The sequence below is a fragment of the Salvia miltiorrhiza genome, chromosome 7 (genome assembly GCF_028751815.1).
Source record: "Salvia miltiorrhiza cultivar Shanhuang (shh) chromosome 7, IMPLAD_Smil_shh, whole genome shotgun sequence".
Classification (NCBI taxonomy): Eukaryota; Viridiplantae; Streptophyta; class Magnoliopsida; order Lamiales; family Lamiaceae; genus Salvia; species Salvia miltiorrhiza.
This window is the reverse complement of record NC_080393.1, coordinates 30354243-30372973: the sequence shown is the minus strand read 5'-3', so window position 1 is coordinate 30372973 and position 18731 is coordinate 30354243. Positions and strand designations below refer to the sequence as shown.

The 18731-nt window shown below is 39.8% G+C and overlaps 2 protein-coding genes and 3 long non-coding RNA genes across 5 annotated transcripts; 2 read left to right on the top strand and 3 right to left on the bottom strand.

Annotated features, from left to right (window-relative positions):
• Positions 1 to 4078: 4078 nt before the first annotated feature.
• Positions 4079 to 4665, bottom strand: LOC130996026 (uncharacterized). The gene is made up of 2 exons (XR_009092357.1): positions 4530 to 4665; positions 4079 to 4398 (listed from the first exon to the last, which is right to left on the bottom strand). It is a non-coding gene; the product is annotated as an uncharacterized LOC130996026 (long non-coding RNA).
• A 3878-nt stretch (positions 4666 to 8543) lies between these two features.
• On the bottom strand, positions 8544 to 8924 carry LOC130994070 (uncharacterized). Its single transcript, XM_057919106.1, has one exon. It carries the CDS (start codon positions 8922 to 8924, stop codon positions 8544 to 8546), a length of 381 nt encoding a protein of 126 aa, XP_057775089.1.
• A 914-nt stretch (positions 8925 to 9838) lies between these two features.
• Positions 9839 to 10632, top strand: LOC130994069 (uncharacterized). The gene is made up of 2 exons (XM_057919105.1): positions 9839 to 9988; positions 10078 to 10632. Exons 1-2 carry the CDS (start codon positions 9839 to 9841, stop codon positions 10630 to 10632), a joined length of 705 nt encoding a protein of 234 aa, XP_057775088.1.
• Positions 10633 to 11429: 797 nt separating this feature from the next.
• Positions 11430 to 18594, top strand: LOC130996033 (uncharacterized). The gene is made up of 3 exons (XR_009092364.1): positions 11430 to 12020; positions 17944 to 18007; positions 18541 to 18594. It is a non-coding gene; the product is annotated as an uncharacterized LOC130996033 (long non-coding RNA).
• LOC130996006 (uncharacterized) lies at positions 15125 to 16594 on the bottom strand. Its single transcript, XR_009092328.1, has 2 exons — positions 15853 to 16594; positions 15125 to 15753 (listed from the first exon to the last, which is right to left on the bottom strand). It is a non-coding gene; the product is annotated as an uncharacterized LOC130996006 (long non-coding RNA).
• Positions 18595 to 18731: the final 137 nt, after the last annotated feature.

Sequence of the window (18731 nt, the reverse complement as noted above, 5' to 3'; positions counted from 1 at the left end):
CGGCAGTGATAGTTGCTATATCTGTAACCAGAAGGGGCACTATGCAAACCGGTGCCCGAATAAGCAACATGGAACGGGTTCAAGACCAAACCCACCTATCCAGGTTCCACCTCTACGAGCAATTCAAGCTTTGCCCCAACCATATCCAAGGCAGCAACCACAGTATCAGCAGCCACAGCAGCACCAACAGCTACAGTACCAACCACAACCTCAACAACTGTATCAGCAACAGGCCCGCCAACAACAGCAGCGACAACAGAAACAACATGAAAAGCCTCGTCATGCTAGAGCTTATGCTATGAGGCAGAAGCAGCCCGAGAACAACCAGGGAAACCTGGCAGGTATGGGCATGCTACTCAATACTCCTGTTGTACTTCTATTTGATACGGGCGCATCGCATACTTTCATTTCAAGTACATGTGTTGATACATTAAAACTTAAAATGGAAAGAGCTGACCAGGAGTTGAGTATATCATCACTTATAGGAGGGATGACGACAGTAGATCATGTGTGCTTGAACCTAGAACTGAACATAGGGTCACTCAAGATTGTAGTGAACAACTCGTATGTTATACCAATGGGAGATGTGGACATAATCCTAGGAATGGACTGGCTAGCCGAGAACTATGCCACCATCCTTTGTAACGAAAGACGGATATCGTTTCAACCCCCAGGAAGGGAGCCGTCACATTTCCACGGAATTAGTATGGGGAGAAGAAAGATAATCATCTCCGCCCTACAAGCAACAAAAATGATGAAAAAGGGATACCCAGCTTACCTCGTATACTTGCACGGAGAACTGGGTACTGAAAAGAGCATAAAAGATGTAGCAATTGTACGGGACTTTTCAGATGTATTTCCAGAGATTCTGCCAGGGCTACCACCGGACAGACCAATGGAGTTTACCATTGATTTGGAGCCCGGGGCAGCTCCCATTTCAAAGGCACCATACCGAATGGCTCCTAAAGAGTTGGAAGAACTCAAGATACAACTGCAAGAACTTTTAGAACTTGGATTCATTAGGCCAAGTGTATCACCTTGGGGTGCACCCGTACTTTTTGTGAAGAAAAAGGATGGCACATTGCGAATGTGTATAGACTATAGAGAACTGAACAAAGTGACACTGAAGAACAAATATCCTTTACCAAGGATAGATGACCTCTTCGACCAGCTCAAGGGAGCAAGCGTGTTCTCGAAGATTGATTTGCGATCTGGTTATCACCAGCTGAAGATTCGACCAGAAGACGTACCTAAGACGGCATTTCGAACTAGGTATGGCCACTACGAATTTGTAGTTGTGCCATTCGGGCTAACCAATGCGCCAGCTGTGTTCATGGACCTCATGAATCGAGTGTTTCATCCGTACTTAGACAAATTTGTCTTGGTGTTTATAGATGACATCCTGATCTACTCGAAGAACGAGAAAGACCATGAGGAACATCTGAGAATTGTCCTAGAAACGTTGAGGACGGAGCGCCTTTATGCCAAATTCAGCAAGTGTGAGTTTTGGCTCAGCGAAGTCACGTTTTTAGGACATATTGTATCATCAGAAGGGATTAAAGTAGACCCTGAAAAAGTGCAAGCGGTGCGTGAATGGAGATCGCCTACTAACCCTAATGAGATAAGAAGTTTCTTAGGATTGGCAGGTTACTATCGGAGGTTTATGGAAGGATTTTCCAAAATTGCAAGGCCAATGACGCAACTACTCAGGAAGGGAATAAAATTTTCTTGGACAGAGGAGTGCGAGAAGAGCTTCCAAGAACTCAAGGAAAAGTTGACTACGGCACCAGTGTTAGCCGTCCCAACAGCTGATAAGGAATACGTGATCTACACAGACGAGTCCAAAAATGGACTTGGTTGCGTGCTGATGCAAGAAGGAAGAGTGATAACATATGCGTCACGATAGCTTAGGCCACATGAACTGAATTACCCGACTCATGATCTGGAGTTAGCTGCATTGGTGCATGCGCTGAAGATTTGGAGACACCACCTATATGGAGTTAGGTGTGAAATATTCACAGAGCACAAAAGTCTGAAATACTTTTTCGAGCAAAAGGACCTTAATATGAGACAAAGGAGATGGCTCGAACTAGTGAAAGATTATGACTGTGGTATTAACTACCACCCAGGCAAGGCCAACGTAGTGGCTGATGCATTGAGTCGTAAGACTCAATCTAAATTGGGAGCTCTCATCACTCGAGAGACGGTGCTCATAAGGAAATTTAGCAAAATGAGCATAGAAGTGGTTAAACCACCAGGGACGATAGCAAGCGTTGTGGCAACGGTACCTAACTTGAGGAAGACGATCGTAGAAGCACAAAGAAAAGACGGGAAGATGGAAAAACTACGGGAAACAGTAAGGAAAGGAGGCGTCAAGAATTATCAAGAAGCATCAGATAATGCTATCCTCTTTGAGGGAAGGATATGCATCCCCCACGATGATGAGCTTAAGGATAAAATCATGAGTGAGGCTCACGATACCCTTATACTGCCCACCCAGGGAGTACTAAGATGTATCAGGACCTAAAGAAACACTTTTAGTGGGAAGGCATGAAGAGAGACATAGCGTCATTTGTGGAGAAATGCCTGGCATGCCAACAGGTGAAGGCCTTACACCAAAGGCCATATGGAAAACTACAATCGTTGGAAATTCCAGAATGGAAGTGGGAGCACATCGCAATGGATTTTGTGACCAGTTTGCCCAAAACAAAGAGAGGAAACACTGCCATTTGGGTAATAGTGGATCGACTCACAAAATGTGCTCATTTTATACCAATACCGATCACACACGGGTCAGACAAGCTAGCTCAGTTGTATGTTCGAGAGATTGTACGCTTACACGGTGTACCCGTGTCAATCACATCAGATCGAGACTCGAAGTTCACATCTAGATTTTGGATGAGCTTACAGAAGGAGTTAGGCACGAGGCTAAATTTCAGCACCGCCTTCCACCCGCAGACAGATGGGCAGTCTGAAAGGACAATTCAGACCCTTGAAGATATGTTGAGAACAGTGGTGTTAGACAGAGGTGGAAGTTGGGAAGCAGTGCTGCCGTTGATTGAATTTGCCTATAATAACAGTTACCAGGCAACTATCGATATGGCACCATATGAGGCATTATATGGAAGAAAATGTAGATCACCGCTTTATTGGGATGAAGTGGGTGAGAGAAAAGTTTTAGGACCAGACATGGTCAATGAGATGGTTGAGATAGTCCGCCAGATCAGAGGGCGAATAAAAGAGGCACAAGATAGACAGAAATCTTACGCTGATGCACGTCGAACTGAGTTATGTTTTGAAATAGGAGACAAGGTCTTCCTAAAGGTATCTCCTACCAAGGGGATAACTAGGTTTGGTGTCAAGGGAAAACTTAGGCCCCGATTCGTAGGACCTTATGAGATTTTGGAGAGAATAGGCCCAGTAGCCTATAGGTTGGCGTTACCGCCAAGCTTTGGAAACGTTCACAATGTTTTCCACGTATCACAACTCAGAAAATACGTTTTCGATCCAAAGCACATAATCCACCAAGAAGAGATGATTCTTTGCCCAGACTTGAGCTATGAAGAGAGACCAGAGGCCATTCTAGATCGAAAAGTACAACAACTCAGGAATAAGGCAATCACATCAGTGAAAGTCTTATGGAGACATCATGGACAAGAGGAAGCCACGTGGGAGCTTGAAGACAAAATGAAGGAGAAATACCCCGAACTGTTTTAGAAGAAATATGCAAATTTCGGGACGAAATTTTTGTTAAGAGGGGTAGTATGTAGTGACCCGCTCTTTTATATATTTTAAATCCAGTAATGAGTGTTTATTTTTGTTCATCAGTGAATGAAAACGGTTTTTATCCTGATATGAATTCAGCTTATGATCCTGAATTTATATTGTTAAAGCAGTCAATGATATTATTTCATAATTTCAACTGACTTAGCAAAGTCACGTTATTTATTTAAGCGAGATGGAATTAGATTTTATTTTTACTCAGATTGTGAATTATTTCCGACTCAAGAAGTTAATTAAATCTGCGGATTTAATTTAGATTCATTTTATAACTTATCGATTTTAGCGAAAAATCACATGTCGAAATACAAGATTTATTTAAATAAACAGTACCAAGCAGATACGAGCACGCGATCCATTTTACAGTTACAGAATCACCGAGACATAGAAAATACATCATTAATCCTACACTACATTATTATTATTTTTATCTTCCACTACTTTGCTCCCCACTACTTTGCCTACCACTATATTTTGCCCACCACTATACTTTGCCAATCCTCTATTAATCATCATCTCCACCATCCTGCAATTATCGAAGAGCAGCCCCTGCCTGTTTCTGCCAAAGTTCCCAGGGTAAGCTTTCTTTAATGCTTCCACCTTCTTCCATGGTTTCACCTGCAGTTATTGAAGAAACAAATCTGTAAATTATTTCAGTCATTCACTCTCTGCCGAAAGTTCCAAGAGCTTTGGCACGTTGATTCACTAGCTCAACCACAATAGCCAACTACACATTTTAAGGTATTTACCTAGCCCCATATACTGTATTCCATCACACATTTTCTGCATCCAAGCATGATAGACAAACAAAACCAATATGTGAGAATGAACATAGCAGCATGAAGAACCAGCAACATATAGCATTTAACAGATTTTGACCTTCACACCATAGCTTTACCATCTCACAACTGATAAACCATGTACATTAAGATACCTCAGAAAATTCATACGCAGTAGTTGTAAAGTGAGAGTAGGGAACTTAGCTTCTGAGAGGGAGGAGGACTGAACGGCTCCCAGGCGGCGGCGTCGAGCGGTGAAAGGTAGAAGACTCCCGACCTCAGCGGCGAATCTCGCCGATTCTGGAGTGCAGCGGCACGGCGAAGCCGGCCTTCCAGTAACAGCAGCAGGCGGCGTACCCTCCTCCTCCAGAACCCAGCAGCGGCAGAGCACGGCTCGAACCCACCGACTCCGGAGGGCAACAACAAGGCGGACCTTTTCCTGGTCGCCGGAGTTCAGAAAAAGGGAGGGTAAGGCGGCTTAGCTGCTGCCCGTCGATCCAGAGAGAGAAAGGGAGGTGGTGGGCCGATCAGCTACTGCTATTGCCGTGGCTGCTGTCGGTGACAAAGAGATGAGAGGTGGGAGGCAGGGCACGGCGGTAGTGCCGCTGCTGCTCGGCCACGGTCGGAGGAGATTCGAGGGAGTAGAGAGAGAGGCGGATCTGGGTGGTGAGCAGAGAGAGAGTTGGGAAATGGGGTGTCGGATCTGTTCAGCGAGAGGAAACGAGCGTCGGGTCTGCGGCGAACTCCGCTGCTTCGCCGGAGAGAGAGAGAGCCGTGGCGGCGGGTTTCGGCTGGAGAAGGGTGGAGTAATTTGTGTGTGTTCTGATGAGGGAGATCGAGGAAGATGGAGGCGGCAGCCTTCCAGCCGTGAATTCGCCGGAAGGGAGACTGCGGCGGCCGAGCTTTGAGAGAGATGAGGCGGTGGTGGTTACTTCTTACCGCCACTTCGACCGGTGACCTCGAGTGAGAGAAGATGATGGCTGATGGCAGCGCCCGTCGCCGGTGTTTCAAGGAAAAGGCGGCGCCGCCCGTCTGCCTGCGTGCGTGTGTGTGTGACGTGAAATTTTCAGAGAGGAAGAGAGAGATGTTGGGGAAAGCGGCTGTGAAGGGGGAGAAATAAGGGAGAAAAGGGTGTTGGGCCATTACATTGGGCCGGGTTTTTATTTAATTATGTTGGGCTCCTTATTTGGGCTTTTGTTTCAGTGGGCCGAGATTTGCTTTAATTTTCAGTGGGCTTGAGTTGGGCTGGATTATTTCTTAATTTTGGGCCTTGATTTATTTTATTCTGGGCCACTTTTAATTGACTTCGGGCTGAACCTTGATTTAAATCAAGCCCAATTGTTTTGTTAAGGATGGGCCTGCTTTACCTTATTTTCATTGGGCCGCAACCATTTTTCCATATTGGGCTGAGTTTTAATTTATTAAAAGCCCAGCTGCATTTATTAATTGGGTCCTTATTATTTCCTATTGGGCTGAGAATTATTAAACGAATTGGGCCTCACTCATTCTATTGGACTGCTGTATTAAATTAGTTGGGCCTCGCTTGATTTATTTTTTTTGGGCCCAGCTAATCAATTATTTATTTATTGGGCCAAGATTTATTTAATTACTTGAGCCGATGAATTATTTGAAATTATATTATTATTTCCATTCATATTCGTTAAGCCTGATTAATTCTTACGTGATCATATGTCGAATGTTCAGTTTAACTGTCTTTTTATTCGGCTATATCAAGCGAGATTTATTTAATTGGCGGATTAGGACACCCTAAGAGAACGGATTAATTTTTATTAATTATCCGGCTTCATGATATGAGACTTAGCTTTTGATTAAATCCGATAGCCTGGATTAACAATAGAAATTCCCTAATTATTATCTCAGAATAATAGTTCATGCATACGAGATTCATGCATAGTTAAATTACGCATTCTCATTTAATTGAGAATTTTCCCTCGATTTAAAGTCTTACGTTATTTTCTCGGATTAAAGGTCGAGCGCAAGAATAAGAGCTCGTCAAGGAGTCATTAATCTGTAGCAAAGCTTTGCTATGAGGTGGGTTTACTTTCATATATATCAAATGAGTTTAATGTTATGTTTGAACAGCTATTTCATTGCAAAATCATTGAACTGAAAATTATTTCAACTGTTGTCTTGCCATAAATGTTTCAATGTTTGGTATGATATCTATCTGATGTGGCTTTGCCAGTTATTATGCAATCGAATTCGGGTCCTGAGCAGTTGATAGCTATCCTGCCAGGGCTAGTGTACACCAGTGACCGTGAGTCATCTAGCGGGTTGGCCGGTCAAGTGACCGTGAGAGGTGGCCACCTCTCCGGCATAAAGTTCCAGATATGATAGATTACAAGAGAACTTAGTCTGATCAGACGAACTTTAAGAATCACAAATGAATTTAGTAAGCTTGGGCCTTTTTAGCGAAAAACTCCCTTGCTGTACTATTTATGATGGCATGACAATTTATAACTTTACGAAGCATGTTATATTTCATAGTAGGCATATGTGCCCACTGAGTACTTTTGTACTCAGCCCTGCATATATTTCTAAATGTGCAGGTTGAGCAGCTGCCGATGGTGATGAAGTGACGAGCGAGATTCTTTTGTCTTATTATGTATTAATGAACTCTAGGGTTACATGTCTTCATACATGTAATCAGAACCTTATTCTGCTGCGTACTCAGAAGTTTTATGTTATTTTGGATAAGTCGGAGTTATCCGAACTTGCTAGTTATTTGAGTCTATACGACAAAAACTCCGTTATATTATAAATATCCATGTTGTTAACAATGATGAAATACGATCCTTTCTTGTTTGATTATTCCCCTTTCTACCCCGCTTCTAATCTCCCTCCATTAGTCACGGTTTCCCCGGCTTAATTATCCTTAATTAGGTCCGGTCGTGACATCTTTGGCTCGTAACCCCTTCCAGAAAGTGGTTTCTTTGTCATCTTTCCTTTGAGACAAGATTCACAAGCACCATATGACTCAAGGTCAAATGATTTGAGATAGTCTAACTTTCTCAATCTTGCTATCATGTTCTTATTGATATGACCAAGTCTACAATGCCAAAGATAAGTAGTATTATTCGTATTATTCAACTTAGGTCGTTTGTTTTGTATATTGAGAATACTTCTTTCACATTCAAGATAATATAAACCATTCAAAATAGAGGAACTTCCATAAAATAATTCATTAAGAGAAAACGAGCATCTACAGTCTCCAAAATGGAAGGAAAAACCTTTAATGTCTAACATCGGAATAAAAATAATATTCTTTGAAATAGAAGGAACAAAGTAACAATTACTTAAAACTAGTCTATTTCCCGAAGGAAGATCTAATATATAAGTCCTCACGCGTTCAACAGTAACTCTTGCTCCATTACCCACGCGTAGATCGATTTCCCCGGGCATCACTTTCCTGTTTTCACTTAGGCCTTGCACATTATTGCAAATGTGTGAGCCACAAGCTGTATATAATACCCAAGATTGTGAATTGGAAAGACATGTTTATCTCAATAACAAACATACCTGAGAGCATACCCGTTGCACCTTGTGCCTTATATTTCGGGCAGTCTCTCTTCCAGTGCCCCTTTTTCTTGACAGAATAGGCACTCATCATTCGGTAACTTTGGCTTTTTATGAGCTCCTCCACCCTTAGCCTTTAAACCAACATCAAATGCTTTCTTCTGCTTTTTTTTTTTCTGCTCAGAAGATGTAGCAGTAGAGCTCACCATGAGCACAAATTTACTTTTAGAGATTGTAGACTCGTAGGTCTTCAACATGTTGTGAAGCTCAGGCAGACTTGCCTTCATGCCGTTCATATTGAAGTTCACAATGAAGTTTTCAAATGAGGCAGGCAATGACTGTAAAATCAAATTGACGGAGACAATAGCGGGTAGCATCGTTCCAGTCGATGTCAACCTCTCAATCAACCCAATCATCTTCTATACATGATCAGAAACCTGACCCCCATCATTGAAGGTTACACTTAAAGAGATCTCGAAGTATCTCATACTCCATGGTATGAGCTTTCGAAGCACACAGACTCTTCAAGTGTTTTAGTATTTCATAAGGGAACATGTGTTCGTGTTGCCTCTGTAACTCCGTAGTCATAGAAGACAACATTACACACTGAGCCGCAGTTGCATCCTCGACATGCTTTTTGTGAGCAGCTTCGTCAAATGATGCATACTCTGCAAATTGCTTGTCGGGAATCACAGAGATTAGGTTGTCCAAGACATACTCAATCTTTTCTAGCCTCAAGACCAGACGCAAGCAGCAGAGCCAATCCGTGAAGTTTGACCCAGTCAACTTGTTTGTTTCCATCAAACACTTTAGTAACAAATTCGACATAATATCTGATCAATAAATAAAGAAAAGAAAATTAGAAAGAGAAAACTATGATCACATTGTATCACCAATCAAACAATGGGCTATCGTATTGATCAGCTCCCACAAATTCTTGACATATCTTACGCCCCCAATGTAAAATACGGATTTATAAGTTATATAAATCTTAGTGGTCCAAGATCCAAGTCAATATTATGTAGCCTCTGCTTTGCTGATGACTACAATAATATCACTTAGCAGGCCTCTAAGCCAATTGTAACAACAATTTTGCAACTATTGGTTGATTAATCCAATTAATCTGCGTCCTTAAATCATTCTTGGTCGCTTTGCGTTCCAAAATAATGTAAGCAAGTCAACCCCATCACACGGTGTCAACTTATGAATGAGACTTGACCTTGTCGATTTAGAGCATACAATTTTATGTAAATACTCTTGGACTATAAGGTTAAGTACTCAAACAATTATAATGGACGACGCGTTTTGTGCTTACACAAAGACTTATATTTAATGGGGATTTAACATGTGATACTAATTGCTAGTAATATTTAATAAGGAAAATGGCAAGCAAGCTTGAAGTTAGTAAAAGCTTGGTTAGAGTGTGGATAAAGGAAAAAAAGATTAGAGCACATACCAATGCAATTAAACCTCTTCTAACACTTCAAAATAGGTTAAGTAGGCTCACTTGGAGCCTTAGTCAATTAAGTGCAATTAGTGCAAATGGGAGAATCAAGTTTCAGCATATGTATAACACAATACACATAGATGAAAAATGGTTTTATTTAATCAAAACATCGGATAGGTACTACCTGCTTCCGGATAAAATAGAGCCATATAGAGCATGCAAATCTAAAAGATTTATTGAGAAAATCATGTTCATTTGTGTGGTTTCAAGGCCACAATATGATAATGATGGTAAAATGATTTTTGATGGTAAGTTTGGGATATTCCCATTCACTACGGTTGAGCTGGCTGTTAGGAACAGCAAAAACAGATTGAAAGGGACGTTGGAAACAAAGCCAATTCAGGCAATCACAAAGGAAGTGAGCAAAGATGTTTTCATCAACCAAGTGAGTTTTTAGACTATGTTTTTAACTATCAGAATGCATTATATGCTTCATCATTTAGCATATTCTTATACTTACCCCTTAATGTTCAGATTATTCCAACAATTAAGGCCAAGTGGCCTCGTGGTGCAAGCAGGCATATAATTATACAACAAGACAATGCAAAGCCCCACATTAAGGGTTCAGACCCTGACTTTGTAGCTGCTGCCACATCAGATGGATTTAATAACCAACTGATATGCCAACCGCCGAACTCGCCGGATACAAATGTGAATGATCTAGGATTTTTCAGGGCAATTCAGTCACTACAAGATGACAAGTTGGCTAATTGTGTAGATGATTTGCTCAAGAATGTGAAAGATGCATTTGAAGAGCTTGAGCCACATAAGTTAAACAACGTTTTCCTCACACTTCAGGGTTTCTACCATGAAATCATAAAATGCAGGGGCAACAACAACTACAAGATTCCACATATCAATAAGGAGAGACTCTCAAGACTTGGATTTCTCCCAGAATGTTTGGAGGTGGAAGAACAACTTGTAAGAGACTGTTTGGATGAGTTAAGGCAGCTGCAAATTGAACAAGGCACAATCTACAACCTTGATCAACTAGTCGACGGACTACAGCAGGTTGTTTTGATGGATTAGCAAGTAATGTTGACAAATTTTTTTGCTAGAATGTTTACAAACTCAAACTCTGCACTATATGTTTGTAAACATTTTTGTAATGTCTCAGCTTTTGAAAACATGTTTTTTTGCATCATTGATACCAATTCAGCCCTGAATTCAACCTCCTAAACTAGGAAATTGTAACACCCCGTACTTTTCCTATGTTGTGAGATAGTGTCTTAACACTAATGAGAGTACTGAGATGTCGAATTACGAGACTACTTTTTTTTATGAGCTGATAAGACAGATTGTCTTTTAAATAGAGATACGAGTGAATAAACCGATGATGGAATTAGAGTGATGAGATTTGAGAAATGAGTTGAGATAGAGATGCTGATTGATTTGAGCTGAGATTTTATTTTATTTCCAACTACCGGGAATAGAGTTACCGGATACTGAATTATTAGAGATTGACTGTCCTATTAAGAAAAACAGGAATACTGAGTTGGAAATAGAGTCGAGGAAGAAAGAGTGAGAAACCTTGATAAATAGAGTCGGTCAGAGAGACGTCTAGCTTATTTGAGTCTGCCGACTATTTTGATGTGATGTTATGTGAGTTTACGTGACTGAATGATTATGTGATTTTGTGACGTGTGTCAATATGACCAAATTATTATGATTTTTATTTGAAACCTTAGCACTTGGGAATTTTTATTAAGTTTCCAAAGAAAGTGCGGTTTATTTTTATCGAGAAATCGAACGATGCCGGTTTATGGAAATTTTTCCAAGCATAATTTTTTTTTTAATTATTTTTCCTATGATGAGGAATATTATAATTGAGTGAGTGCACTAATATTAGTGCTATAATTATTTTATTTTGGTCACATGAATAATTATACTATGGTACTTTATTAATGAGTAATATTTCCATAGTTTTTGTGATTATTATTTAATCACCCTTCTCACATGATTTATTTTTAATTTCCCAAGTATGAGACTAATTACTAAAATTTACTAAGTGTAGAGATTGAGAGAGTAGAGATTTAGAGAGTAGAGATTAGAGAGAGTGTAGAGATTAGAGAGAGAGAGATCAAGGCATTAATTGCCAAATATTTCATAAGATTCTCAAATCCTCTTTAAAGATTCACAAATCTTTTATAAGATTACCAAGATCATTTCATATCTTGCAAATTCCTCTCTCTCCTTCTCCCCTAACTTTCGACCACCACCTCTCTCCCCTTCATCTCTCTACTTTCCACCATTTTCCTCCATTGATGCACCTTCGGAGCTTCACAAATTCATACCAAAACTCAAATCACCCTCTAAATCCACCTTAAACACCTTCCATCTCCTTAGATTCAAGAAGATCCATGGAGATTCAATCTTGAAGTTAGTGAGAGAAAATTTGATATTTGGTGTAAACTTGGGTAAGTAATCTCCATATTCATAGATTAGACTTGTATGATGTTATATGTGAGTATATTTGAAGGATTGAAGCAAGAAATCACCCCCTCTCTTATTCTTCAAAATTTTCGAAAATATGGGTGTTCTACCCTTCAAAAAATTTTCTTCTTCTTTCCTTGAATTGGGGTGAGAAAGATGATCTATGTGATGTTCAATGATGATTGATGTGTGTTTTGAAAAGCTATGCTTTGAGATTCAAACTTTGATAAAGTTTAGTTTACCCAAAATTGGGAACTTTTGAGTTGATGGTTTAAGTGATGAATTGATGATGAATATGAGTCCATGAGATGTATATGATGATGATTGATGGAGTAAATTGAGTATATATATGATGTCAAATGATGATTTTGATATGAGTTAGTTTACTAAAATTAGGGCTATGTGTATCTATGCTCTAATTTGTAAATTGATGGTTTATATGTGAGTTAATTGGGTTAAGATTAATAGATATATGATGAGATTAAAGATCCATGTGAGTTCATAAAATGTCAAAGAGTTTAGTTTGGTAAAAATTGGGATTTTCTTGTCTATGTGTTTAATAAATGATTTGGCTTAAGATATGTGTAATTGAGCATGATGTTGGTGTTTTAATATGTTTGATTAAGTCTATTGGAAGCTAAGTAAAATTTTTGACTTGAGTTAGTTTATGAGAGTTTTTGAGTTTTCATATTTTGAGAAGTCAATAATTGATAAAATGAGGTCTAATTTGCTTTATGACCATTTTGTGAAGTTGTCATGTTTTTGTTGAGAGTTTATGTGAATATATGAGTTTTTATTAAAGTTTGGTTGGTATGATTATAGGGGATTTATGTAGGGATGGCAGTGGATCCTGGACCCGGTCCAGATCCGTGGATCCAGATCCGATTTGACGGATCTGGATCTCAATTTTCTGGATCCGCGGATCTGGATCTCATTTTCTAAAACGGATCTGGATCTGGATCTTGACATTTGAGATCCGGATCCGACCCGTGGATCCGATTTAATTAAAAATATATTATTTATTTTTTATATTTATTTTATTAATAATATTAGATATATTAAAAAATAAAAAAAATAGAATTAACTTTTGAAAACCTAATTCATCTCCTGATTCTCATCTCCCTCTCGGTTTCTCACTCCCCCGCCGCACCACCTCCATCTCTGCCATCCCCGACTCACTCCCATCTCCCATCTCACCTCCATCGCCGAAAACAACGAGGGCACTGCAGCGAGGATCCTGCTGGAGTCGGCGTGCCTCACCTCCATCGCCGATCTCTGCTTCGCTCGCCGTCCCTGCTTCGCTCGCCGTCCCTGCCTCGCTCCCTGCTTCTCTCCCTCCATCGGCCGCCGTCACGCCGCGCTCGCTCGCCCGCCAACAGCAGCGGCAGTGCAGCCTCCAGTTTCAGTTCGGCTCGCCGCACTCCATCGCCCGCCGTCGTTCCAGTTCGGCTCGCCGCACTCCACCGCCGTCGCCGCCTCTGTCACTTCAGTCCGGCTCGCCGCACTCCACCGCCGCCGTCGTTCAGCCATGAGCTTGTCTACCACAGGATGCTCTAAATCAAAGGTTAGATTTTGATTTTGAGCATGTTTATATTCGAAAATTATATTCTGATTTGAGCATTGTTGTTCATTTCTGCCCCTGATTTTGATGCACTTGGAGTTGATTCTTGTGGGATAGGTTTAACTGGATATCTCTTGTATTGAAATGAGTTGTTGCAATTGTACTAAAGCTTTACTGTATGTTGAAATATTGCTATACTTGTTTGCTGTTTGTTGTTTGCTTTTGTTTAACTGGATATCTCATGTATTCTTGTTTAGTAGCCTAGAATAAGCCAAATGTTGCTATACTTGTTTGCTGTTTGCTTTTGTTTTATATTTTCATCTTCACGATGAATTTTGTAAGGTTATCAGAGAGGAATATGCTTTACATATTTTATGATTATGAAGTTAGAGATTTATGATTTGTTTTGTTTTTGTAGGAGAGTGAAAATAAGTTGAATGAAGAAGAGTTTGTTGAACAACTTGTGAATGTGATTGTGCTTGAAGATGATTCTATTATTGAGATCATTTTGTTTTGCTCTAAATATATTTTTCTTCATTTTTTTAGGATGTCGATGATGTTGAAAGTAGCTGTGCCATGGATGATGACTTTTATTCGTAGGAAATGTAATTTGGATTGGGGAAGACTTGTTCTCGTAGACTCATGCATTGAGATTTGTTTTTTTGATATTTTGATGACTTGATTTTCATGATGGATATTAAATATTGTTGATTTTGTACAATATTTTTCATGATGGATATTAAATGTAGAGTGGATTTTGAAAATGGCCACTTTCATATTGTAAAATTAAAATCTAGCCTATGAAATAAAAACATAAAAAAATGGCCACTGTTACCAAAATACCCTTCCACATTAAAAATTAAAAAAATGGCCACTTTACACCACCCCTTTAAAAAATCCCGCAATTCACAACCAGTTGAATTCACAACCAAAATTTTTTGGTTGTGAATTCACACTGGTTGTGAATTCACAACCAGTCGAATTCACAACCAGAATTTTTTGTTTGTGAATTCACAACTAGTCGAATTCACAGCCAAATTTTAATTCACAACCAGTCGAATTCATAACAAAAAATTAATTCACAACTAGAATTTTTTGGTTGTGAATTCACAACAAACGAATTCACAACCAAAATTTAATTCACAACCAGATTTATGTTGGTTGTGAATTCACAATTAGTCGAATTCACAACCTGAATTTAATTCACAATTAGAATTTATTTTGGTTGTGAATTCAAGTAGTTGTGAATTTGAGTTTTTAAAGTTTGAATTCACAATTAAAACTGTAATTTATTTTGATTGTGAATTTATAGATTTGGTTGTAAATTCAAGAATATTAAATTGTGAATTCATCGAGCTAGTTGTGAATTCAAGAACATTAAGTTGTGAATTCATCGACCTTGGTTGTGAATTCATAAATGTGGTCGTGAATTCAAGAACATTAAATTGTGAATTCATAAATTTGGTTGTGAATTTAAGAACATTAAAAAAATTGTTGTACAACACCAAAATACAACAACTCAATATACCATCAAAATACATCAATTCCTCTAAATCAACAATCAAAATACAACAATATATTATCAACAAAAAAACATGCCTCCAATTGAATTGAAGCTACATGAATAATCCTCAAAATTACAACACAGGGCTTCAAAAACACACAACATGACAACTAATTATGCGTTGGCTCTCTCAACTCCAAAGCCATTCATCACTTGCCTCAAACAATCATCATTTCATTGCAGATTAGCCGCAATCAATAATATTCCAAAATCTTGTCATTTTTTCAAATCCAAACTCCAATTCCAAAATTCCCGCTCGTCGTAGTATCCTATAAGAAAAACTTGGACCAAATTGGGCATCTGCACACTATCAATTATTAAAACAACACTCTTGTCTTCCAGCTTAACAAATTGTAAATTTGCAACACAAATGGAAGATGCCACATTCACAAAAGCAACTTCTGCACGCTTCAATAGCAAACCAGAAACTCACCACATTCGCAAACCAATGAAATGAGAAATAATCATTTTCTTCCAAAACAATTGAAACATACTCTTTTGCAGGCGGAGATGTGGTGATGAACCATTGGCTGACCAGCCAGAGGAAATAAAGGCTCTGGAGTATTGAAAGAAAGCGGCCTAAATCGAGTCCCTGAGCAAAATCGCCATTAAAATGGGGGGGGGGGGAGTGAATTCAAAGGAGAATTGTTGCATTAGACAGAAATTGAGAACAGAATCAGAAAATTCGCACCTTTACTAGGACCTGCCTCCAAGATCACTGCGACCACCTTCTCATCGGCGCTGTCCATTTTCCGGTCATTGTTCGATTTCAAGCTCAGATCGACAGCTCTTCCAGAGAGTCGAAGCGAGCGGGCGAAGCAGAAGATGGCAGAGGCGACGAGGCCGGGGGCGGCGGCGCTTCGCGGCAGGGGACGAAGCAGGAGATGGCGGAGGCGACGAGGCCGAGGCGGCGGCGCTTCGGATTTCAAGCCCCAAGCCGCTTGGAACCCTAGATCTACCACGCCTGGATGTCTGGAACCCTAGATCTGCAACATCCACCCACAACCACTGCCGGATTTGAACCAGCAACCTAAGGATTAAGGCGGCGGTGGAGATTGACGGCGGCGGCGATGGAGATGAAGGCGGTGAAGATAGACGGCGACATCGATGGAGATGAAGGCGGCGGCATCGATGGAGATGAAGGCAGTGGAGATAGACGGCGACGTCGATGGAAATCGGTGGAGATAGACGGCGGCGTTTCTCGATGGAGATCGGTGGAGAGGAGAGGAGAGGATGCGTGAGAGAGAGAGATGATGGAGAGAATGAGCGTGAGAGAGAGAGAGAGGCAGGGAGGGTGAGTGGCCATTTTTTTAGTTTTTATGTTAAGGGTAAAATTGTACTTTTACATAAGATCTGGCCAAATTTTAAAGTTTTTATTTGACTGGCCAATTTTTAAGTTTACTATATGAAATAGGCTAGATTCATATATTGACACTTAAATGTATTTATTTTCATGGATATTGTGAATTTATTTTTGAATTTAATTTGAAAACACTAGATCCATGGATCTGGACCCGCGGATCCGCGGATCTGACGGATCTGGATCTGGATCCAAAATTTTCAGATCCGCGGATCTGGATCCGGATCTGGATCTGGTATATGAAAACGGATCTGGATCTAGTATTAGCCAGACCCGATCCAGATCCGGCCCGTTGCCATCCCTAGATTTATGTGTATAAAATGAGTTATATGAAGTATGAGATCATTTTGAATGATTGAGTGTTTTTAAGCATGAAATTGAGAAGAGGATTTACTTGATACGTTGTAGAAACGTTTTCCTTGAGATTTGAGTTAAGATGTAAAAGAGGAGAGTTAATTTGAGTATGATGAGTATTTTAAATGTTTTTGAATGTTTTTTAGTGTTATATGTGTTTAAAATGAACTATGATTGGTTTTCTTTGAAGGAATGTTGAATTGAGCATTTAAGAGTTTGAGATGAGTTTTGGTGATTTTTCGTAGGCTACTGACCTACTGTGATCGACGGGTTGTCGATGTCCAATGGCTTTGAAAATTTTACAGAATGTCCCTACATGAGTCTTGAGCATACCGGTAACATTTCAAGTCATTTGGACTTGATTTACTATTTTTACAAAATGCAAAACCAAATCTGCACATTTCTACCGGGAATTTCAGAGAACAGGGGACAAAGTCATGCATTTCAGTAGCTTCCTGAGTGATCTAGCTTTCCAAATCTTTATGGTAACAACCTTACTGTATGGGCTAGATATCCACCAAATTTGAGCTCAGTTTGACAACGTTTACTATTTTTCAAAAATCAATGTTTCCGATTGCTCAAAACTGCCGAATATGGTAGACCGTGGTAAAAACGCCATATCTCCCAAACCACTTGGAGTTTCTGACTCTACTTTTTTTTAAATGAAACTAGACTCAAATACCTTTCATTTAGTATGAGTCTGGAGTCCAGGAGATGTCGGAGTCAGAACGTGTTAAATTTTGAAGTTGAGTCAGTGGGAAAACAGAACATGATTTGTTGATGTTTGATTGTATTTTCTTATGTGCCTTATGTGTTTATGTTGCCTAAGTGTTTTAATGAGATTAGACGAGTCTTATATGAGAGATAAATCGAGACTTAGAACCATGATTTTCTTGAAACCTATCCTTGGACTTAAGGATTTGAAATGAGTGAAGAAGTTTATGTAGAGTCGATTAAGAGATAGAATATAAGATAGAGCATGAGTTAAGGCATGAGTTTTTGTCGTTGAGTTCTAATCGAGATTCATTTTATGACATGAACCTTCGATGATGACGATGATCCCTGAAGACACGAGCAGAGCAGGGAAGTAAGTAACTCCGCTTTGACGGGAGTTTTTGAGTAAGGTCTTCAGGTGGGCAATATTTTGAGTATACGTATATCGTATGAACTTTCTTAAATGATTTAATGATGTTATGAGCTTATCAAATAATTTGAGATAAATGATGTTTGAGAACTGTTTGACTTGCCAATTTTTGATGTTGAGCTTGTATGTTACCCTCTACTGATGAGATGAGACGAATTCGGGTCCTGGGCAGTTGATAGCTATCCTGCCAGGGCTAGTGTACACAGAGGTGACTGTGAGCCGTTGAGCGAATCGGCCGGTCACGGTACTTGAGAAGGAGGCCTACTTCTCAGTACCTTTGATGATGATGAGTTGTAGATGTGGTACATGCATGATGAGTACTTTGATAGCGCTATCGTTTATTTATGATGTTGATTATTAAAACTGCATGCACAGATTCATTTAATACTAACTTATTTCTGTGTATTGCTGAGATGTGGCAAGCTTCAAACTTATAGCTCTAAGAGCGCCTTTCTTGTTTTTCGGCGTTTGCCCACTGAGTATTATATACTCACGCCCTGCATGTATTTCTAAATGTGCAGGCTAAGCGAGGAGTGAGATTGGTCTGGTGCTGGTGGGGGATCGTTAGATGACGTGTTTACTTTATCGTATTTCCTTTTTATCGATAAAGTCTTGATGTGAGGTTACTTTGAATATGAATCAAGTAATATACTCACGGTTATGTGTCTCCATACATGTAACTGGTTCGCCTTTTGCTGCGATACTCTGCATA

Bases quoted from the DNA above. Each gene is read 5' to 3' on its own strand.
- LOC130994070 (XM_057919106.1), bottom strand. From the start codon at position 8,924: ATGTCGAATTTGTTACTAAAGTGTTTGATGGAAACAAACAAGTTGACT.
- LOC130994069 (XM_057919105.1), top strand. From the start codon at position 9,839: ATGATTTTTGATGGTAAGTTTGGGATATTCCCATTCACTACGGTTGAG. The intron at 9,989-10,077 runs GTGAGTTTTTAG...CTTAATGTTCAG, and splicing joins AAGATGTTTTCATCAACCAA to ATTATTCCAACAATTAAGGC.